The sequence below is a fragment of the Conger conger genome, chromosome 18 (assembly GCF_963514075.1).
Source record: "Conger conger chromosome 18, fConCon1.1, whole genome shotgun sequence".
NCBI lineage: Eukaryota > Metazoa > Chordata > Actinopteri > Anguilliformes > Congridae > Conger > Conger conger.
The window spans coordinates 18,747,269-18,771,542 of NC_083777.1; the positions used below are offsets into that span (position 1 = coordinate 18,747,269).

Genomic DNA, 24,274 nt, shown 5'->3' on the forward strand with positions numbered 1-24,274 from the left:
AATCAATTGGGTACATTTTTTACTTGCACGGAGACTAACATGCACACACACATATACACACATACAGGCACACACACGCACACAGACACACACACAAACAGGCGCACATACAGACACAGTTCTGACTCAGAAATGATCATCATTACTGTGGGTGTAGGCAAATTGAATTACAGACTCATTTAAAATGGAAGGTATCTATGTCAAGAGCATGAAAGCATGTGCTGTCACATGATACCAATACAACTACACTACACTAAACAAACCTTGCCTTCAATCAGTACGACATCAAGAAATGCCTCTCAACAACTACTGCTTACATGCCTCCAGTACTGTCTACATACAGCCCACGTGAGACTACACTACTACTGTGTGCGTGCTTTACATTACAGTACATTTCAGCAATTACAGTCCCTTTTATCCAGAGAAACTCACACAGATTACATTTCCACACACAATCCATTCATGGAGCTGGGTATCTCCTGAAGGAGATAGACAATTCCAGTTGTCTAACCATTATACAACACTAGTAGCATGACATCCCTATCTTCAGCTCCCTACTGTCCTCCCAGGCCTGCTATTACTGCCAGAGCCTGCCCATGTGTACCTGTGCCCACTGCCCGCATTACTGCAGTCAGGCGAATCCCGCCATTAACACAGATACTCTAAATGTGATATGTAGAGTAGCTGACAAACACTGTAGAAATATATATGTTATGTATACTTACAGTCTATAAAATAGCTCTCATTAGAGATTATGCTCTCGGCCACAAGTCAAAACACAATTTCCTTCACCCATGCAGATACTAAGACAAATGCAGGTTCAGATCCTAAGGTGCAGGTGTTGTACTGTACCCCTGAACATAAGCTCTTAACACACACAGTGCAGAGTCAGGCAGCACACTGAAATACCAGAATATGAGAGTGTCCTCGGTGTTGGAGTCCTAAAAGCGCTGAACACAGTGGAAGAGGCACAGGGAATACTCCAGCGACCGCAGACTGACCTGTAGCAGGATGAACAGAGAAAGTTCAACGTTATAAGCAAGCTTTGCGTGTTCGACAGTTCAGTCACAACAAACGGGTCCTTTCCAAACAAATGGCTCCCTTCACAACCCAGGATGGCATGGTTTCCCCTTTTCACTCGAGCATGGGACCCAGACCTTAACAAGACTAACTTCATTAAGTGGAACCAGGGTTACTCACATGCCCAAGCGAATGCAAGATTAGAGCACTCATAATAGAGGAAAGAGAGAAGAGAGACCTGAAAAGGCAGCATGACTTCAATAAGGAAGTAATCACTTTCTGAGATAAGGAAACTCAGGCCTGGTGCAGTTCCCCAGGATGGAGAGAAACACCCAGCAAGTGTCGGCCATCTTAAGAACCAAACATGTGAGTATGTGCTGAGGTGTGATGCTGTAATGATCCAAGAGGCTGGGAGCTCTTCTCTGAGGTGTCATATTATGATAGTTCTTTATGAAAAATATTTGAGTTCTTCATGCAAGCAGGTCAGCAGCTAGCCTCAGGATTTACAATGCTGGCCAAATGTCTGAATGTTCAACAAGTGCTCTGATGAGAATCATCATGACACATTTCCCCTTCTGGATCAAACAGTTCTGTGACCCAGATGAGTACTACTTGAAAGGAATGGACATTCCCAATACCACATAGGTTATGGATGTTTCATTTTAAGCTGGTTAAATCCATCTAAGGTGCTTTTTTGCATTCTAATGCAATACCAGATAATACCAGACAGCTACAGGGGGAGAAAGAGCCAAATGAAGAACAAAAAGCAGCTCATTGAGGCTCAAAAGTGGGCAGAGAGAGTGCAATGTGCAGACAGGCACTGAATGCTGAAGACAGGGGCTCAGTCATTGGCCTCCACAGCTTTTGAGAGATCTCATGCTTTTTTCGGACAGCAGGTTGGTTTGTGCAGTAGCCGCGGCCAAGCTTGTCCTGAGCTTGCAGCGTGAAATCCTTTATCTCTCCTGTTCCTGAAAGCAGCTCCAGATGGATCCCACAGGAAAAGTTTCCCTGAAGGAGCTGCCACTCCCTGCATTTACATCCCTTCCCTGACTGAATGACTACCCAGAAGCAGGAAAAATGCTACTTTTAAACAAAGCATGATCACATTTCCTGTTGATCAGGGGTTATGTGAAAGCAGGGGTGCGATTTCCTGACGAAACTTGCATTCAACCTTGTATTACAAATAATACTAATTAAAGGATTAAAGTATTAAAGGATAGAGAAATGTGACTGTACTCTTGCATTTTAACAGTTGCAGGTTGCCACAGTGCTCAAGTCACATGAAAATATTGTGGAAATATTGATATGGGGTGACAACGAGTTTGTTTAAATAAGCTCAGTTTACAGCCAATATGACAATGGAAGAAGTGATGCACTTGAGAGGCAATTGATGCTGTAAATGATATGCCACAGAGTAGTCAACAGAACTTCTTATTTATTATTTCTTTTTACTTTATCATTATTACATTATTACATTACATTATTACATTATTACAAGCACACTCACAAGTGAGGCTATACAGACTCTCGGTAGCTCTCCAGGCTCATATTTTCTGCTTAATAGGAAAGTAAGCAATTTTGAATAGAACATTAGAACAATTTTGAATAGTACATTTTTGTTGAGGTCTATGCCCATCTACCTCTTTCATGAATGTAGAAACTTGGTTGCAGTTTGCAATTGTGCTGTAATGTAAAACGGGGATGCATCAGCTTCAGCAGCTAATATGGCCAGACCCATATCAGTCACTGATATCTTCCCTGGACTATCCATATCATGCATCTCTTCATCAGTGCATTGTGCTTTTCACCTGCATGACTTACTCATGGTTAGTAAGCTTCTACTAACCACTCTAGAAAAGAGAACTTGAAATGAGAACAAACTATATCATCACTTTGCACCATTTAAATATAACCATAATGTAAATCAAAACATAATGATAACTTACCAAGCAAGTCCCCCTCTCTGAATCAGAACACCTCAAACATCTACTCAGGCCAATGGAAAAACAGTGCTGTGAGACCCTTCTGCGACAGGATGTCTGCTTTCTGCTAAACCACCATGTGAGGTAAGGCACACAATCACAGTCTGGGCGGTCACATGGGCAATGATAAAAAGTGAAAGCACTTACCCACAAACAAACAATGCTTGAGAAAGTGGAATGTGTGAATGTCATTACTGTAAACAGGAAGGACTGGCACACCGAGGCGACTCTCTCTCTCCATGCAGGCCTCCATAACGGAACCAGTCTCTTTCAGTTAATCAGATATCCCATGATGAATACTGTATCAGTAAGACACAGTCACTCACTTGTGTGTGCATTATGTACACACAAAGGATGAACCCTTAGCGGTGAAGGTAACAGTGTTTTGCATCAAAAACAGAAAGCAAACAATAATATAAAGCTTTGTAGGCAAATCATCTTTTTTTGCTTTATTACCCCCATGGGATTCAAGAAAGAATATCTCATTTCATATTTAATTATATTATTAAGTCACCATGCAGAACAGTTAGAGAGATACAAAGTTTAAGATCCAAGGGCTTTACTTCTACCATCCTGTCCCATTTGGTAAAGTCTGACGCTAAACCACTGCTAGGGCTATGCTCAGCAATAGGCAATAGTTGCAATAGGGCAATGAGACAACTGGCCAAATCTAGAAGCTTGGATTCTTTTAATTTTGCTTGAATATTGTGTATAGTAACCAACTATTTTCAGCTTGCATATTACAGTGTTTACTAGGTTATCCAATTTTTCAAGGTTACTCAATATTTCAGTCCAGAACCAAGGCAAAATATTCTTTAGTGCGGAAAGAGAAATTTCTTTGCTCAGCTGTTGTTTCAATGTGGAGCACTAGATGACACTGTAATCCAACAGAAGACACACGCATGTAGGAACAGCTGGGAAATTGCTTCCACTGCTTGATTTACAGTATATACAGTGGACTCCAGAATAATTGGCATAAAAATGACACTAATATTATATGTAGTGTTATATGTAGTGTTTATATGATAATATAATATAATTATAATAATTATAATTATAATAATATAATTATAACATATATGTTATGTTCAAATATATGGGAAAACAATATACTTTTATTCCAATGCATTTCCTCTCATGTGTCAATGTTTAGTATTTAGTAATCCATTTTTTTTCTGAAAACCATAGGTGTCAAAATTACATAACATAACAAAAATAAAATCAAACAAAGTGAAATTGTCAAGAAAATGTTACCTAATTCAGTCCTTCTGACGTCAACTGTTACTTAATTCAGTTAATCTGATGTCAATCCTTCACTCCCTGTTTCACTAGACTGGGCACAATAAACAAAACCAAGCATCTGGAGTTTGCCAAACCTCATTGGAATTATAACTGAAAGAGAGTGCTATGGTCCGATGATACCAAATTTCTATATTTTTGTCATACACACCATCAACATGTTTGGCGGCAAAAATGGAATCCATACAAGGAGAAGCACCTCATACCTACTGTCAAATATGGAGGTGGGTCATTGATGTTTTTGAGATATTTTGCTGCCAGTGGTACAGGGCCACTATTGAAGATCAATGGCACAATGAATTCAGCAATGTACCAGGACATTTTAACAGAAAACTGGTTGTCTCTGCTAGGAAGCTAAGACTCGATCATTACATTACATTACATTACATGTAGTCAAGCCATAGGTAGATTGTCCTGGATAATGACTCCAAACATACATACTGTGTGGTATTGGTAACAAAAACATCTATGACCAATCTCAGTCTCCAGACTTAAATCCAATCAAAAAAGCTGTGGTCTGAACTGAAGAAGGGATTCCATAAGCACAAACCTATGGATATCAATGATTATGAAACTTCTGCATGGAGGAATGATCAAAAATCCCTCCAAATGTTTTCTTCCTTACCTTATCACAAATTATAGGAAAACACTGGCTGTCATCTTTTGCCAGGTGTGTTTGCAAAACTATTCAACATTAATTAATTTCAATTATTAATAAAGCACACTACTTTACACATGCTGGAAAATAAAATGTATGTCAATAACTGTATAATGTTTAGTTTACAGTATTTTTTGCACATACTGTATTTATCATGGGTGGCACCTAAAATCTAATGTTGGATTTCTGCTCCAACAATGTATGGTGGCTATTCACAGCAAGTAGCATACCCATCCCATCAAGAAATAACATGTTGGATGCTGAGTTCAGACCAGCCCAAAGGGATGGGGAAAGCCAGAGAAGATAGCACAATTTGTTATAGTAATAACAATAATGACAATAATAAACTTTGTTTGTGCAAAAACACCTAAGCAGGCACGTTTTTCTGAATTTGCTTATACAGTGAAACTCAACTCCTTAATTCTGTATTGAGTGAGATTTTCCCTGTGGAACATCAATGAAGTAGTCATCTATTAACGTTCTAGGATTTCCTGACATGCGTGTGCTACACCTTTCCCAGAGTGCGTTAAAAAGCATTAGGTCAGGGAAGAAGGGTCACACTCCACTTGCGGTTGCTTGATTATCCTTTAAGAAGCTCATCTGTTGATCACACAATCAACCTTAATTTGATCAGGACCAGGGAAATTTGTTCTTGTAAGCAAAAATTAATACTCCATTCCCTTTGTCGGCAGAAACTCAACACTGCGTTCCTCCACTTTAACTGGTGAAATAGACAAAATCATATTAACTGAAAGTGGTCCAGAATGAAACGCAATTAGGTCCTTTTGACAAATCATAATTTTCCACTTCGAGACCAGTAATGGAGATATGGACTGTGGTAAATAATCGCATGAGCTCTGTGGGCCACTGTACAATTTTTTTCATTACAGCAATATACAGTGGGAGCAATAATTATTTGATCTCTTGCTGATTTTGTAGGTTTGCCCACTTACAAAGAATGGAACCAATCAGATTCCAATGTTTCCACCATGGCCAAGACAAAGGAGCTGCCTAAGGACACCAGGGACAAAATTGTAGACCTGCACAAGGCTGGGATGGGCTACAAGAAAATAAGCAAGCAGCTTGGTGAGAAGTTAACAACTGTTGGAGCAATAATTAGAAAATGGAAGAAACACAAAGTCACCGCCAATCTCCCTCGGTCTGGGGCTCCACGCAAGATCTCGCCTCGTGGGATATCAATGATCATGAGAAAGGTCAGGGATCAGCCCAGTACTACACAGGAGGAGCTTGTTAATGACCTGAAGGCAGTTGGGACCACAGTCATGAAGAGAACCATCAGTAACACACTACACCGTGAAGGATTAAAATCCTGCTGCACGCGCAAGGTTCCTCTGCTGAAGGCAGATGTACAGGCCCGTCTGAAGTTTGCCAAAGAACACCTGGATGATCCAGAGGAGACTTGGGAGAAGGTGATGTGGTCAGATGAGACCAAAATAGAGCTATTTGGCATCAACTCGACTCACCGTGTTTGGAGGAAGAGAAATGCTGAGTACAACCCCAAGAACACCATCCCCACTGTGAAGCATGGAGGTGGAAACCTTATGCTTTGGGGGTGTTTCTCAGCTAATGGGACAGGACGACTTCACCATATCGAGGGGAGGATGAATGGGGCCATGTACCAGGAAATTTTGGCCGACAACCTCCTTCCCTCAGTGAGAGCACTGAAAATGGGTCATGGATGGGTCTTCCAACATGACAATGACCCAAAACATATGGCCAAGGCAACAAAGGAGTGGCTCAAAAAGAAGCATATTAAGGTCCTGGAGTGGCCTAGCCAGTCTCCAGACCTAAATCCCATCGAAAATCTGTGGAGGGAGCTGAAGCTTCGAGTTGCCAAGCGACAGCCACGGAACCTTAAGGATTTGGAGAACATCTGCAAAGAGGAGTGGACCAAAATCCCTCCCAAGATTTGTGCAAACCTGGTGAAAAACTACAACAAACGTCTGACCTCTGTGCTTGCCAACAAAAGTTTCTCCATCAAGTATTAAGTCCTATTGTTCTATGGATCAAATACTTATTTCATGTGGAAAATATATGAAATTTATATGATGTTGTTATTGTGGATGATTTTGTGATATTCTGTCTCTCAATGTTAAAATGTACCTATGATTAAAATTCTACACAGTTCCATTCTTTGTAAGTGGGCAAACCTACAAAATCAGCAAGGGATCAAATAATTATTGCCCCCACTGTATTTTCTATAGCACTTTGTTGATCTGAACAGATCTGGCACAAGAGAGCGCTACTGTGCTGATATTGACTGTAATGCTGCTGCTACATGCACACACAGTAGCACACTCATTGCAATATGCCACTGCATGACAGTGTGTTCATTTGCAATTCATGTTCACAATGGTTCACACACATAGTTCACACACATAGACACACATACACCAGTCACTTTTACCTGTTGTGTTTCTGTACTCAAATGGGCTGTGAATGGATTTGTACAAGCATAGATAGTAAAATGTTCATGATTACATCAACATATTACTCGTAAATTTGATGTGTGAAATTAACACTGGCTCAGTCATTCATTCCTGTTGCGCTGCTGCTGGCTGGTGCAAAGCGTAGCAACAAAGGTTTTCCACATCTGTCTGTCTCTGGCTGTTCTCTCCACCGAGCCCCAGCTCTGTCCATACTCTTGCAGTTCAGCCTCATTGTTCTTTGCAGGTTGTCTTGGGCCTCCCCCTGTTTCCTCTGCCAGCTGGGGTCCAATGGACAGCTATTCTTGGGATTGAGTCTATTCACAGTATTTCAGTATCAGGTATCAAGTATGAAAAACAAATTAATATCCCTTTTAGATTCACTGTGTTTCTGTTGCTGCTACCGCAAAAGTATTTCAGTATCAGGTAAGTATAATAAAATGAATTAATGTATTTGATTCCCTGTATCACAGGTAATTGGGGGGAAAAACTACATCCTTCCTGACTCAAAATGTTACTCAATAGTACAGTATAAGAAATAGACTAAGTATTTATTTTAAATGCCATTCAAGCAAGTGCATAAAAACTGCGCTATAGGAAGATAGTACAGGATGTTGGGTCACAGAGTTTAACTTTGAGACCTGATGATTGCCAACTCGTAGCATTTATTGTGTTGGTGTCACTTTACAATAAAGTTACATGAATTGGCATGGACTAGTGTTGTTCTTAACTACAAAATAAAGTAAATCTGTAATTTAATAATGCATTTAAAATTCACATTCTCAGATTTTATTAAAGGGCATTTTGGAAATTTTGGTTTCACCATGTAGAAATTACAGTGGTGTTACATACATAGTCCCCCCATTCCAGGGCACCATAATGTTTGGGACACATGGCTTCACAGGTGCTTGTAATTGCTTAGGTTTTTTGCTGAGGTGTGTTTAATTGCCTCCTTAATGCAGGTATAGGAGAGCTCTCAGCACCTAGTCTTTCGATCACCTTTGGAAACTATTATTGCTGTTTATCAACATGAGGACCAAAGTTGTGCCAATGAAAGTCAAAGAAGCCATTATGAGACTGATAAACAAGAATAAAATGGTTAGAGACATCGGCCAAATCTGAGGCTTACCAAAATCAACTGTTTGGAAAAATAATTAAGACGAAAGAGAGCACCGGGACCTTACTAATCACAAATGGACTGGCAGGCCAAGGAGGACCTCCATAGCTGATGCCAGAAATATTCTCTCCATAATAAAGAAAAATCCCCTGTCAGACAGAAACACTTTTCAGGAGTCAGGTGTGGATTTGTCAATGACCACTGTCCGTAGAAGACTTCATGAACAGAAATACAGAGGCTACACTTCAAGATGCAAACCACTGGTTAGGATGGCCAGGTTACAATTTGCCAAGAAACACTTAAAAGTGCAACCACAGTTCTGGAAAAAAGGGCTTGTGGACAGATGAGATGAAGATTAGCTTATATCAGAGTGATGAGCAGTTCCTTCTCTCAAAGTATGGAAGAGAGAAGGAACTGCCAAAGGAACTGCTCACTTAATGATATAACTGTCAATGGAATTGAATTGAATTCTTAAGTGTATAGACACAGCCTATCTGCTTAAGTTCAAGTAAATACCTCAACTCATTGGCCGGCGGTTCATTCTGCAGCAATACAATGATGCCAAAAATATTGCTCAAGAGTTTTTCAAAACTAAAGAATGTTCAATTCTTGAGTGGCAAAGTCAATCACCCGATCTGAACCCAATTGAGCATGCCTTTCATAGGCTGAAGAGAAAACTGAAGGGGACTAGCCCCCGAAATGAGCATAAGCTAAAGATGACTGCAATACAGGCCTGGCAGAGCATGACCAGAAAAGACACCCAGCAAGTGGTGATGTGTAATACTCTGTGCTGTTTTCTGTTTTGGCGTTTCTGTTTATTGGCCTGTATTTGTATCTTTTGTTTTGCCGTTTTCAAATTCGGATTGAACTTTGTGATTACAATTTCTGGATTTCCCTTTGTACCATTGCCTGAGAGAGAGAGACACTACTGTAATTTCTACATGGTCAAAATTTGACAATGTGTACTTTAACCACATGTGATTTTTTTTTTACAAATCTCAAATTGTGCAGTACAGAGGCAAATAAATAAATGATGGGTCTTTGTCCCAAACATTATAGAGGGCACTGTAAATACCTGGGGAACATCAGAAAACCTGGATAGAAAGCAGTGGTGTTTATAATGGTTGTCAGCAATTCAGCAAGGCGTTTAATTGAGCCTGTATTATATTATTCGGCAAGTGATTAGACAGACCAGACACAACTGAGCATGTCCAATGAGTGAAACCATTACACTTCACAGCCCTATGTGGTTGATTTTTTCCCCCATCTGTTTCTATTGGCGTAACTCTGTATATTATATACTGTATGGTTTTACTTCGGAGCTTTTTGGAACCACAGAATATGCAGCAAGGTAAAATAGTAAAATCCATAGTTTTGGATGGACTTCAATTGAGAAATTAGGTTTCTGGCACGAGGCTTAATGGGCTGCAATACCTCCGTTAACCACTGGAATCTGGGGGAATGTGAATCCTCGGTCCCCCGGCCTGTACCATTCGCATAGGCCCGATGAGGTTAATGCGCTCATGCATGTCTTATATGTGACCTTGCTATTACGAAACTCCATAAGCATAGGCTGCTACCGCAAAAGTTATTTTTCACGCTGTACTGCGAAACTAATTATGCTACCTTCAATGAAAATGACTTTGGATTCGACTTATATCATTGGTGTTATGTGCATTTTAGTTATAAGACATCATCACCTTCAACTTAAAACTTGCTATATTAGATATGTGCCATTTCGCATGCAAAATTAAGTTATACAACGTTATATTTCTGAATTAAATAACAAATACCAGTCCAAATGCAAAATGTGTATTTGATTGACAGATATCCTGCCGAATGGTGTAAGAGATTTTCCCCTAGTGTCAAGTCGAGCCCTCCCATTTGGACCGTTCAGATGGGGTCAAATCGTTTCTGGGCGGTACCTTGCTTTGGCTGCCTAAAGGCGGCCTTGCTCATCGTGCTATATCTGCCCTCCCAGAGCCGTAAGCGGGAGGAAGACGCACAAAAAATCGTAAAACACCTGGAGTGGGTATTGACATACAAAAATAAGCAAAAGTTATTTAAAAAAATAATTTTAAAAAAAGCAACACTGACCGAAAAAGACACTAAATTGTGTTCCTCATGGGAGCGGAGGGTTTTGTTAGCAGACGGCGAATGTCAGCAGAGACCCCGGGCAGGGACGGCGGAGTTGCAGGAGCGTCAGCCGGTGCAGAAATTCGATGGCTCGGTGGTGGCAGATTTTGTGGCATTTCGGAGGGAATTGTTGGAGGCCTACCTCCTATGATTGGAGGGGAATCGGACTTTAAGGCTGTTCAACTGCACGGCCTTGTGGAGACTCGCGAAGTCCCCGAACCGAACTATGAAGGTCTGCCTCAGGGTGCTTCAACTAGTACCTACATGCTTGCGGGAGCTGTCGCTGGAATCATGGAACATTGTTTAATGTTTCCAATCGACTGTGTCAAGGTAAATGATGGATTTCATGCCACGAATAAAACCCATTTGAAAAGAAAGAATGTATCAACATGACACCACCTGGCTAGCTATCCAATGCTAGCATCTCGCTAACCACAGTTGTGTGGTTCATCCGCCTCGCTGTGGCAAGGTCGAACCGGTCTGTCTTGCATCGATTTGTTTGATAACATTAGCTAGCAGCCTTAGCTTGTAAATGTTAAATACGTGTTCGACAACCAGCTAGGCAGCCAGCTACTGTCGTGCCAAATTAATGTATAGCAAGCTAATAGTAAGTCCACAGCTATTCCTATTTTCTTAGTGAATCTCACGGGTATGTCTTACGAGAGCTTCTTGGACAGCCCACCAATTGCCTTTGCAAAGCACGTCATCATGTAACTTCGGGATTAACGGAAGCTACCCAATTAGGCAAACCACTTTAAACATTTAGCTAGGTAGTTAATGTTGGTAAAACAAATCAACATTATCTCTGTAGAGTTTACATGTTAAGTGTAATAGCTAGCTAGATACTTAACTTTACCGCATTATCAGTGCAATAACCGCGTAAACAGACGAAACAGGTGGCGTAAGTTAACGGTAGTTAACCAGTTGGCTTACGTTAGGTTGATGGCCCAACTGCATGATCTGCAGTAAGTTACAATGTCAGTCAGTTCATTCCAGGGTTTTTTGGTTAGCTACATTATTATTGCAATTCCCAACTCATACATAAAATGGCTAGCTGGCCACAGTGTTGCTAACGAGAGCTGCTCTCAATTGCAAGCACGGCTTGCAGCTAGCTTGTTGCCTTCCATGAGTAGCTTAACTGTCTATTAACTGTCCCGACCACCCATGTTTCCAAGGTGTTTGTTGCATATTAACGCGAGAAAGTAATTCATACGGAAGATAATTTAGATTAAGTAAAATATCACTCACAATTACGTTAGTCTGGTGGTTTGGCAGCTGTTTTAAATTCAATATCGTTGCACGTCGGGCCTGACTTACAATTAAACGGGAAACCTTGAGCCTGCAGTCCGCTTGACTTGCTTGCCTGCTCTCTAGGCCTATGTATTGCTAGTCTCTGTACTTTAGACCGTTGTCATGGCCTTGTCTGACGAGGACTGCCCATTATTAGAATATGTCCCAGTGCAGTTTAGTTTGCTTTTTAACTTTTAGCTACACAATTCTACACACTATTGCATCTGCCTGTTTAATTGGGTGGCAAACACAAATTGCTTTTTCGGAGCATAGGTGTCAAACGCAGTATTGTTTTCAATTGGCAGTCCAAACCTACAGATACAGAATTGGCCAGTTTCAGCACCAAAACGTCTACAGATCATGAGATAATATAGGTCGCGTTTACGTTTCTTTGTTGTCGGTTGCACAGGGGGACTGTACTTCTCTTTTTGCAGTAATTGGTATTTTGGTGTTTACTGTTACTGTAGCATGGGTATTTGGGGATTAGAAGTTAAATGCAGAACAATTTGTCGAGCAAATCTGTAGAATTACTATGATAGAAGTACTAAACAGGCTACACATTATTCACAGTTTGTGTACGTAGCAGCAACCATGTTTGCCTGTGAAAACAGTATTTTGTTCTGTACATTAAAAGATTAAAAGTTTTTTCCTCTGCATACCGTGCTACGGTATCTGGTCGCAATGGCACAATGATATATTAATCACAAACAACGGCGTTTTAAGTGAAAAGTTTGCATTTGCTGGAAGCCTCAAAATACAGGAAATTACATTGATCAGCCCTAACGCATCAGCCTGCTCTCTCAATGTATGAGCACAGATCTGACAACTGTAACAGCCGTGTATAATGTCTACTGTACGTCTAACAACATGTGCTCACCACTGGGCAGATTGTTTAAAATTCAGACTGCTCAAATAATTCATAATCTTAGAGTAGTGCACTATAAAGTATATTGCATATTAATGTTAGAGGTAGTATACTTTTTGCCCTTTTCTAAAGTATGTATCTGTCCTATTTGGGATCACTTATCTTGTATCACTCTTTCAACATGGCTTGCCCACAAACTGTTAGTATGTAGCATACAATTTTGAAACAAGCGTGATTAATTGATATGTCCTGCATTGAAGTGTGTAGAGTATACCGTGTATATTCCTATGATCTCATTCATATAAGCCTACGGTATGTCATTCTGGATAAAAGTGTAGAAGCAAATGTATAGCCTACAGTATGTATGTATGTGGACCTCACACATTATTAATATTTGTCCAAGAGTAATTTAATTAAAGTCATGGCTACTGTGCATTCAGTCATTCTGTGATAGTGTCACCCACTTTGGTTCTCACTGTAGGAATACATGTGATAATATTTGTAATGTATACAATTAATATTGTATTTGTTGAATTTATCAAAATATGCTGCGTTAATGTCTTGTTCTGCACAAGTTGAAGTAAACTACAGGGCTGTAGCATGTTGTCAAAGATCTGTGCTGATACCTTGATGCTTGATACCATCAGCAGGCTGATGTTAGCATTAGGGCTGATCAATTAAAATTTATTTTTAGGCTTTCAGCAAATGCAAATATTTCACTTAAAACATAGTTTTTTGTGATTCATTTCCTTAGTTTTAACACTGGGAGGTTAAGTTAATACTTAAAATAAAACTAATTGCTGAGAACTTGCATTAAATAATAGCTTACTAAAGTAAAGAAACTCCCATTCTTATATGCGTATACTTATAAATTGATAATGAATTCTTGGTTGAACTGAGTTTATATAGCTAGTATACATAATGCTGCATGATTTGTATAGTATAATTAGCATAATTGTTTTCCATTTCAATGATAATTCTGCTGTCTGAAATCCATTTCATCAGTCAAATCTTAAGGAGACGACCGTTGTCTGCCTTCAACACGGTATTTGCATATAGTTAGCTTGCCAGTGAGATGTCATGTGTAATGTCCCATATCAGCCAATCAGCTAGCTAGTGAGGTAGATTTTAAATGCAAACTGCTTTTAAAAGCCTAATTCCATAAGGCTCAATGGAAGAGCCAACCAACGCAAATATATAACGTATAATTTCCCTCAGGTTTCCCAACATGCAGCAGTGTATTGGGTCTATTGTAGCGTGCCTTCAGTCTTTAGTACGGAATTCAACATGGTTTCCACTGTGATAACGTGGGATTTACTGCATATAAAGTTTAAGATGGATTAGATGGTATGGAGGACTAGACGTGCCAAAATTAAATGATTAAATGTATATGGAATGACATTTTTAAAATAAATATAAAATATACTATTATTTTCAGGTACAGAGCGGAATTCAGCATGCAGCCAAATTAGCAAAAATGTATTTGTCCTGAACATCATTGTTTCTCCCTACACACTGCTTAACACGGCTGTATAAATGGATTATGTGGGAGAACAAAATATAAGCTGTTCAAGTCTAGATAAACCTAGATAAATCCGCTAAATGCCTGCATGTGTTTCCTTTTCTCTTTTTGTGTTTTTATAAAGGCGTCTTGATTCCATGTGGGATGTTTTGTTGCAGTGCTGTCAGCTGTCTTTGTCAGAACAAAGTGACTGATGTAGTTATTTATTTAGGCCATTCATGCCTCCCACAGCTGTTAGGCATACACAGTGTTTGTACACAACCGGAATCTCTTAAAGAAGCACCTAAGATGGTGCCACGAGGCAGTAAAACCCAGGAAACTGGGTAAGCATATTAATATATCATTGCATCCTTTCTTTTCGAACCCTACCCATAAAAACATTGAAATTAGTATCCAAAATGTTGGCCTTTCTGCTTGGCCCAAAGGTCTTGGCATTGACTCTCCAGTTTTGCAACTCTAACTCTAAGAAAATAAAAAAGTGGAAAACACAAAAAAAAAACAAGAAGGTTGAAAAAGCAACTCCTCTTCCAAGTTCACTAAATGATAAATGGCATGGCTGTAACCATGACCCCCCATCACTGGATATCATAAAGGTTAGACTTCATGTTGTGGTTGGTGGAGTTGCATTACATTGCATTACATGTCATTTGGCTGACGCTTTTATCCAAAGCGACTTACAGTTGAGCAGGAGACAATCCTCCCCTGGAGCAATACGGAGTTAAGAGCCTTGCTCAAGGGCCCAAGGGCTGTGCGGATCTTATTGTGGTTACACCAGGGATCGAACCACTGACCTTGCAGGTCCCAGTCATGTTGGCAAAGCCCCCCCCCCCCCCCTTTTTTTGCTTTTGTTACTTAACCGATGACCTATGCAGATTCTTGTCTTGAGTCTTCAAACATGCCTAATCATCAGGAGGCTGTAAGATGGCTAACCCATATAGAATTTCCCCCATTCCAGTCAAGGGTTGGTTTCCTGGCTGTTATGCCTTGCTGTCAACGCTCTCTTGCTTTCACCCATATAAACCCATATGAAATACAAAAGGAAGGCAACCCCGCTCGGGCTCAGAAGGGGGAAGTCACGGAATAGCACTCCAGGATAGATAACTATGTGACATGGTCACAGTGCAGCACACGTGGTTGTTTAAATAGAAATGGAAAACGGCCCATATAGACCTTGGTGAGAAATTGGAATCTGGCCTGCAGTAAAAAGCTATATCTTAAAAGCCAAATTCCCCTTTATATTTAGTATGTTGCTCTATTCACTCCAAGGCTGTCTTAATTATCTACTGCTACACTCATTCTCCTGTTGCGATTAACACAGTGGGAGAATGCAGTCTGATCAAGCTCTGCTGTGTAGTCTGATCAAGCTGATGGCTGTGCAGTTGTTGCAGTGTATTCTCTTCCGGTGTGACTGTGCACAGGGGTGATTTGGCAGTTTTGACCTGTTTGTGTGGGTTTATTTTGGTTCATCTGTATCCGTGCTGCCATGTGTGGTATTCGCAGTTGCTTAGAGTCACGTTTATCTAAGCTGCCCTAAATGAATCGCCTTCACTGTAGAAGTGTGGAAATTTCCCCCATGCAAAGTCATGCTCACTTGCACATTTCCTCTGGCTGTATTTGTGAATCATTCAGAGACAGACTGGAAACACTCAGGTCGCTATCCCATGCAGTGCATTCAAGAATGTCTGTGATTACACAAGGCCTCTTCTCCACAGGCAGGCACTGCATTGTTAAAATGTCAGGTTCGTCCGCTGTTCATGAGCAGCCAGCGGATAACGTGGACTCTGGACTGCTCTCTGCTTGGTTTTCTGTGCGGTGGTTTAGTTTAGAGCTCTGAAGGAACGGCACTGGGAGGCCCTTGCTGGAATTCATGACTCCAGTGACTATAACACCCAGTTGCTCAACTTGTACATCTGATTTGGGGAGGTAGTGTCACAGGGGGGGTGGGGTGTTTATTAGTCCTAGGCCTAATGCTAATTAATTTGAGTAGACTATTGATCATAATCTACTGGACAGTGTTAAATTAATGGAGTAAGACCGAGAAAGGACATTGCCTTTTGTGGCCCATGGTTTTTTCTCTGATTGGCCAGTTTGAGAAGGTGGTCATTTTGCCACTTTTGCACAGTGTAATTGCTGCAGCTGTAAGCCTTAACTGGGATGTAGTACACTGCACTTCTTGGTCAAGATGACTAAAGAATGGCTCCTGATTGTGGTCCGGCTAACAGCATGTCCAAAATGGAGCCACATTGCTTTTGCTTCTTTTTTTCCCAGTGTATTCTGTTTGTGTGTTGGCCGACTGGTGTTATTTGCATGTCAAATCAGGCATGACCAGACTACTTGCAATTATTGATGGTTTGACCCTCTCTCTCTCTCTCTCTCTCTCTCTCTCTCTCTCTCTCTCTCTCTCTCTCTCTCTCTCTCTCTCTCTCTCTCTCTCTCTCTCTCTCTCTCTCTCTCTCTCTCTCTCTCTCTCTCTCTCTCTCTCTCCCCCCTCCCCTCCTCTCTCTCTCTCTCTCTCTCTCTCTCTCTCTCTCTGCCCCTCTCCCCCTCTCTTCCTTTCCCCCCTCTCTCTCCCTTTACCCCTCTCTCTTTGCCCCTCTCTCTCGCCCTCTCTCCCTCTCCCCCTCTCTCCCCCCCCTCCCCTCTCTCTCCCCCTCCCCCTCTCTCTCTCTCTCTCTCTCTCTCTCTCTCTCTCTCTCCCCCCCCTCCCCTCCTCTCTCAGACACGGATGCAGAGCTTGCAGCCAGAGCCCGCGGCACGCTACAGTAACGTGATGGAGGCGCTGCGGCGCATTGTGAGGACTGAGGGTGTTTGGCGGCCCATTCGCGGTCTGAACGTTACTGCGGTGGGCGCGGGGCCGGCACACGCGCTCTACTTCGCCTGCTACGAGAAGCTTAAAAAGACACTGAACAATGCCATCTACGCAGGAGGCAACAGCCATGTAGCCAACGGTACCACTGCCCCCTTACAGGAACACGCACACACACACACACACGCATACATCCACACAGGCACTAACGTGTGGCATGGGCACGCATGCATCCATTCTCTGATGCATGAACACACCAACATGGAGAGGAAAAACGTACACACAAACACCAGCATGTATTTGTGCATGTTTCTGCCCTTTCATGCCCAAATGCATATTGGACTACATGGCCTCAGATGAACATGGTTACATGTAGGTATGAGCAAGACATTTAGGGTGAGAGAATTAATTTGAGGGACTAGTACTCACAGTGTTCTTTGCTACTGACAGAGATGTTCTAAGACCCAGGGGGTCTTAAAGGCCTCCGGTATCTTCTAAGAATTCATCCGAGCCATTCATCTCAAACAGAAAAGAGAACACGTGATGGAGCTTCCTGAGAAATGGGGTCAGACTAGGTCAGTGAAATTGTGTGCAAGGCGGTCAAGTAAAGATTTCTCGGTTGAGCCCAATGGTTTCCTGCTGGGAAAATAAGCGGATGACAAGTCCTCGCCCCAGAACCACACCTCTCTTTGTTTTATTTGGGCTTTTTCCTCAAATGAGACGGGAGGGGCCGTATGTGCAAACAAACACGTAATACTTTGTTTTCAAACAAACAACACAAAACAACTCCGAGGAACTGCAGCAGGGAAAGCATGCTTTGCTTCGTTCTGTGGAAGCGAAGTGCATGACACGTGCCACCATAGTCTCTGGCATGCTCTTGAGAAAAGTGTTTGGGCCTTCTTGTGATTGTCCGTTTGGGTAGGTCTCTCCCTACTCAGAGGATGCCTGTATCACCTTGTATAGCTGATGGAATTTTAGCATTTGGTTTGTCCGTCCTGGCATGCTTTTGACACTAATTACTTCCTCCCTGGAGATTTAGCTGTGGATAAAGAAGAGCTGCATAACACACACAAGCCTGTTCAGTCCTTCATTCATTAAAAGATGGGATCAGTGTCTTCCTGCTTTCAAACTGGTTGTACAGGACGCTCAGGATCTATTTTAAAGTTAAAGTTAAATGCAGAAAACTTTGCATTTAATTTAGATAATGTGTTTAATATGTAAACTTAAGGTGAATTGTGTCTTATGAATGAAACTCATACCATTTCAGAAAAAACTATGTTGCAAACTACACATACAGAGAAGTTTGGAAACACGCTGGAGACAAGTGGCACCGCTGCCCTTTAATGAAGGAATACCTGGAAGTTGTGCTCTGCGATAAACCCTGTCAAGGATTATTGAATGTTTTATACACATAATAACAATTTTCTTTATTTTCTAGTCATCATGTTTTTCAAGTCACATGGAAGCTTCTAGGCCCTGCATGTCATATGGACCCCTATTAGATAGGACTGGTTTTTGTAAATGGGCCATATGGCAACTTAAAAACACGAGTTAATTGTGGTTTAGATTTATTGCACTAACTGGAAGTATTTTTTCCATTTTATTCCAAACCTAGAAGCTTTTTTTATTTTGTATTTTTTGGAATATTTTGTAAAGAAGCCTAACATTTGCAAGTTGCACATTAAGCTTATTACGTTTCATAAGCTACCAAATTTTTTTATGTCATTCAAGATTTCACACTGCTCAGTGTTCATTTCCGTCATAAAAATAGTGAAATTTATTATTGCTGCAAGTACTGGCAAACACCATACGATAATATGAAAGCTATCGTATGATGTTTTGGTCTTGTTGACCAGTACTTCCACAGCAGATAATGGCAGGCGTTCAATGCTCTCGGTTTACCTACCCTTCTTTTTATGGTTACATGGTTATGCTGTCTTCTTGAAGAAATTTGATACTGCGCTTGCTGCTCCTCCTGATGCCCTTACAAGGTAGCGCTGAGAGAGCAGAAACTCTTTTGAGGTTTTGCACCCTCTCCTGGCTTGCTCTACAAAGTGCACTCCGATTCAGCGTCTTCCTTGTTTTTGTTTTGGTCTGAGTAACATGCGGGAAGTTGAGTTAATTTGTGTCTTTCACACTGCATGAGATGGGTTTCTGTGTCCCTCTGTAAAGGATCTAGGGTTGTGCTGTTTACTGAGCTCCTGAAATGGTGTGTGTCCCTGTACTGTGACATCAGCACAAAGTCCTGGACGGAGTGATGGGGCAGACGCAGGGAGGTCTAGGGAAGACCTCGGTTGTGATGTGCCATGGTTCTCAACCCTGGTCCTTCAGTACTCCTAATGCAGATTTTTCTCCAACCAATTTCATGAGTAAGGTTATTGTAAATGGTTGGCATTTATGTAGCACCTTTATCCAAAGCGCTGTACAATTGATGCTTCTCATTCACCCATTCACACACACACGCTCGTCAGGAGCATTTGAGGGTTAGGTGTCTTGCTCAGGGACACTCCGACACCCAGGGCAGGATTGAACCGGCAACCTTCCGACTGCCAGACAACTGCTCTTACCACCTGAGCTAAATTATAATTTTGCACGGAATTTAATGCTAAAAATATTTTGAATGATCAGGACAACATTAGGACTCAGTTACAGGCATGGGAATGAATTCAGCCATACAAAATGCAACCTCTTCTGAAAGGAATCATTATCTGAGAATTGAACTGACTGAAGTCCTTAATTAATATGTAATGTAATTCATTTGTTGTAACATTGGTTTCTAATTTTCTAATACTTCAGGAAAGTAGAGCTTGAGCTAAAACCAGAATACACTGGGTTTTCAGGGCCAGGGATGAGGCCCATGGTGCTGTGGTCTTCCCTAGCACTATTCACTGGTTAGACTGATGCTCCATGTGCAGCTTTGTCTTTCTCTCCTGTTTTTCCCCCTGTTCCAGGTGAGGGGGAGCCTGGGTAAGTAAGCTCTGACACTGGCAGGTAATATCCACTAGGGGGCGCTGCTTTCTTAGAGGAGACGTTCAGTTGGTCTTCCCGCCCCTGTACCATGCAGCTTCACTGCATCCCATTCCTATGTCAGGAAGTGCTCCTGCTTCTGATCGTTGCAAATGTTTCGGTATTTATAAATTGCCCCACCCCCTTAAAAACATTCTGGCATTGCATGGGCTGAGATGCACATTACTGCAATCAGGTGACCATGACAAAAACTTGCACTCGAGAAACGCCGAAATAAGCCCCAGAAACACACATTCACTCTAGTCCTGCATTTCCCAACCATATATTTGGTCCTCTGAAGTAACAGTAATGCTAAACATGTTGCCTATGGTGTCCCCATTCGCCACCACCTCTTCAGTAGTCATGCACACGTCTTCCACCACTCCTAACCACTGCAGGCGTTCAGCTTTGTAGGTAATCCTGAGAAACATGGATAAATGGGCCCCACACGGGTGCTGTGGCCCCGCGGTCCCCGGGCACGCGCGTGTCCCCTCGTGTTCTCACCTCTGAGTTTACTTTGCAGGGACGGCCGGGTGCGTGGCCACGTTGCTTCACGACAGCGTCATGAACCCAGCTGAAGGTAAAACCAGTTTGAACATTGTCTTAATGTGCAAAGACATGCTGGAGAGATTTTACTGTGAGTCTGCACACACTTATCTTAAATTATTATTAGTTACGCAGAGTCATTAAATTATTATTAGTTATGCAGAGTAATTTTTTGAGCAATGTGTAATAGAAGCTGTACATAAAATGTGTGAATTGACATTAAGAATTCCAAGTATTCAAGCAGCAAACTACAAAGCATAAAGCCCCCTCCTTCCTACTGCTAGAACAGGTACATCTGCACCCCGCTTAAGGTCAGGGGTCAGGGCCCGGAGCCTGTCTGTGTGGTGGCTACAAGGTTCCTTTGAGCCTACAGGGGTGTCAGCATTAACCTCTAGCCCCCTGCAGCGGCACACGTTTCTGCAGCGGCACACATGCTCCAGCTGTGTACAGGCGTTCTGTTTGGGCCTTGTCCTTTTGTTGGGGTCGTTCGTTCATTCATTCATACCTTTGCTTCTTCTTCCCCTGTTGGTGAAAACCCCCGGGGCCAGTGGTGAAGCAGAGGATGCAGATGTACAACTCCCCGTACCACAGCGTTTTAGACTGTATCCGCGCCATCTGGCGCAAGGAGGGCACGGGGGCCTTCTACCGCAGCTACACCACCCAGCTCACCATGAACGTGCCCTTCCAGGCGCTGCACTTTATGACCTACGAGTACCTGCAGGAGACGCTCAACCCCCACAGACAGTACAACCCGTCCTCGCACGTGGTTTCGGGGGCCCTGGCGGGGGCCATCGCAGCGGCCGCGACCACCCCGCTGGACGTGTGCAAGACGCTCCTCAACACGCAGGAGTCCCTGGCGCTGCACTCGCTCAACTCCGGCGGGAACATCTCCGGCCTGACCCACGCCTTCCGGACGGTCTACAGGCTGGGCGGCCTGCCCGCCTACTTCAAGGGCGTCCAGGCGCGCATCATCTACCAGATGCCCTCGACCGCCATCAGCTGGTCCATCTACGAGTTCTTCAAGTACGCCATCACCACTCGCCAGCACGCCAAGCGCAGGGAGAAATAGCTCCTCCCCCTGCCCCACACCCCGGCCCCGCCCTGCTGTAGGCGTCCCGGCTGCCGTGGAGAGGCTGCCCTACGGTAACCGAGGCAACCGAGACGCCATTCAGGATTGAACACAATAATCGACTAAACGCACAAGTCCTCAAAATCCTTCCTTATCCCTTGTTCTCAGACAAATTCGATATGAGAGAGCTCCGTACACGATTAAGCAAATGGAGAAAGATATTTAATTGCAATATTTTTTTACATTTCGCTTGAGGCATCATCAGCCTTTGCACTTTTTTTCTCCAAAGTCAACTGTAAAAGATTGTATGTAGGGTTTCCCCTGGCTGCCAACCAGAGGCACTGTGATTCTCTGGCAGATCGAAGCTCTCTCAGAGAAATGTATAAATGGAGTGTAATACGGCAGTTAAGTGTTAGGGAACCGATCACTTTCTGAGCTTTAGAGTTCCTCGCTGCTGAGAGGTTTCAGGAGAGAGGCATACATGTTGTTCTTGCCATTTACATTCTAAATCAGGAATTATGTTGCACTTAAGAGGTTAAATATGCAGTTGTGAACGGGTTTTTGGTTCCTCTTTTAAAATTAAAATTGAAATTTTTTATAAAAGATATGGGCATATCACTTAATTTATTGGATTGTTTGGAATTCAACTTGTTACACAATGGCACTACTGAGGACAGTAGGAAAGAGACATAAATTGTATGTGTATTATACTTCATATCTTCTGTAACACAAGATTCTGTTAACTTCATTTGCTGAATAGCCAAAGTAGGATATAGTGTTATACTGCAACGCTACACGGAAATGACCTGTAATCACACCCAGTCAGGCAGGACAGCTCTCTGACAACACTACTGACAGGAGAGCAGTGGAGTCGAATGACAGCCATTGCTTGCTTGAGCTTACATTAGTATTACAGACACAATGCCTTGTCTGACCATAGTGTCAGCTGCACAGATACTTAATTTCACAAAGCCATTTTATTTTGTTACTTTTTTTTTAAACTTTTTTTTTTTCTTCTCTCACAGTATGCAAGGTAGAACCGAGCAAGGTCAACATAACATAATGTGATGATGTAAAGGTGAATGTCATCGAAAAATCCAGTTTTGATGGTAAATTCATCACTAGTATAATGAAAAATATGGCCGATTACAGCAAACCTAATTTTCTACGTATCCATGTGTGCTGCATTGTGCATCATTGGACAGCCAGGTGAAGCAACCACGCCTGTCCTCAACATAGCAAAGGCATGTTTGAGATGTACGAAGTGGCGAGAGATATCTGGACTACTACAATTCGATTTTTTTTTTTTTTTTCAAATACACTAACCTCAAATTTATGGTGAAGTTACACTTTGTGTGTGAAGTATTGAATGAGGAAAGTCAGAGAATGTTATTCACTGCAAATGTTGGGCCAGATGCAGCTGATGCATGGCAGTACTGCTGTCAGACCAGACCAAATATGGATTCTGTGGATGTTTATCTGCCAGTGGAGGTAGAACAAAGTTGGGAACCCAGAGGGGCACAAGACCTAAAAACTGGTCAAAGGCCTTGCTGTTTTTAGCTTCAATTTCGTTTATGACTTGTGAGCATCAGGTTATAAGGTTAGTATCTTTGGGTGTAGAGGCTACAGTCATCGTTAATGTCATCAGACATTTGAAATTTGTGTGGCTTTTCCATGCCAGGTACTGAACCACATTATTGTTGATTTATGAATGGACTTGCTCATACTGATTTTTGTCTGACTGCCCTTAAACCCTTGTCAGCTGTCAATAAAATGAGCTGTAATTTTGTGAAAGCTGCTTGCTCAAGCTGGGACAGTCTCACGTCTTCATTTTGCCTGAATGCAAACCTTCGAACATTAGAGCATGCTGCCTGGAGCTTTAAAGGGTACTATTTTATATATTTGTATTTATCACCACACTTTCCTCATTCCATCACTTTGGTACAGGTTAATACTCACCTGTCCGTGTGACTTTCTTCCAGTACCACATCTTGCCCATTCAATGTTTTGTCCAACATCATCCTCATCATCGTACCTACATGCTTTGTATATTGTGCTGCAGCCATGTGATTGGCTGTTTGGAGGAGCAGGCGGTTTGCATTAACAGACAGGTGTACCTAATGGAGTGGCCACTGAGTGTACATATGCACGTGTCCTTAATGTGACCACAGAAGGTTTCAACAAGCACGCAACCAGGTCTGATTCCTATCAGAATTTCAAAACTTCTCCTCTTGACTGTTCAGCCCATTTACTCATTTCATTTGACATTTTTGATTTGTCATGAGCTGCAGATGTGGTCCAGCCTGATGTATTGGTTAGAAAAAAATCAAACGCAAGCCTTGCAGGAAAGGTTGTGCACCCCTGCTTCTTTCTCTAGGCAGAATGTTTAGTCTGCAACGCAGGTGCAGCCGTGACCTTTACTGGAACTATCCCAAATGAGAGTAGAACGCACTGGTTACCTGCCGGAGGCTAACCCCTGGGGTAGCAGATGCATGTGACCTCCCCCCTTAA

At 42.2% G+C, this 24,274-nt stretch overlaps 2 protein-coding genes across 6 annotated transcripts in view; one reads left to right on the forward strand and one right to left on the reverse strand.

Moving 5' to 3' along the window:
- LOC133118130 (lysosomal-trafficking regulator-like) overlaps window positions 1–3,062 on the reverse strand; it is a 35,019-nt gene extending 31,957 nt beyond the window's left edge. For all 5 annotated transcript variants that reach the window (XR_009706369.1, XR_009706368.1, XM_061227902.1 and 2 more), the window contains exons 1-2: window positions 2,967–3,062; window positions 910–1,001 (exon numbers count right to left, since the gene is read on the reverse strand). The gene's annotated coding sequence lies outside the window, so the exon portion shown is untranslated. The remainder of the gene's footprint in view (window positions 1–909; window positions 1,002–2,966) is intronic.
- A 7,406-nt stretch (window positions 3,063–10,468) lies between these two features.
- On the forward strand, window positions 10,469–23,575 carry LOC133118301 (mitoferrin-2-like). Its single transcript, XM_061228172.1, has 4 exons — window positions 10,469–10,989; window positions 17,056–17,284; window positions 20,672–20,728; window positions 21,243–23,575. The coding sequence occupies exons 1-4, from the start codon at window positions 10,648–10,650 to the stop codon at window positions 21,761–21,763; spliced, it is 1,149 nt and encodes a 382-aa protein (XP_061084156.1). The 5' UTR covers window positions 10,469–10,647; the 3' UTR covers window positions 21,764–23,575.
- The last annotated feature ends 699 nt before the right edge of the window (window positions 23,576–24,274 follow it).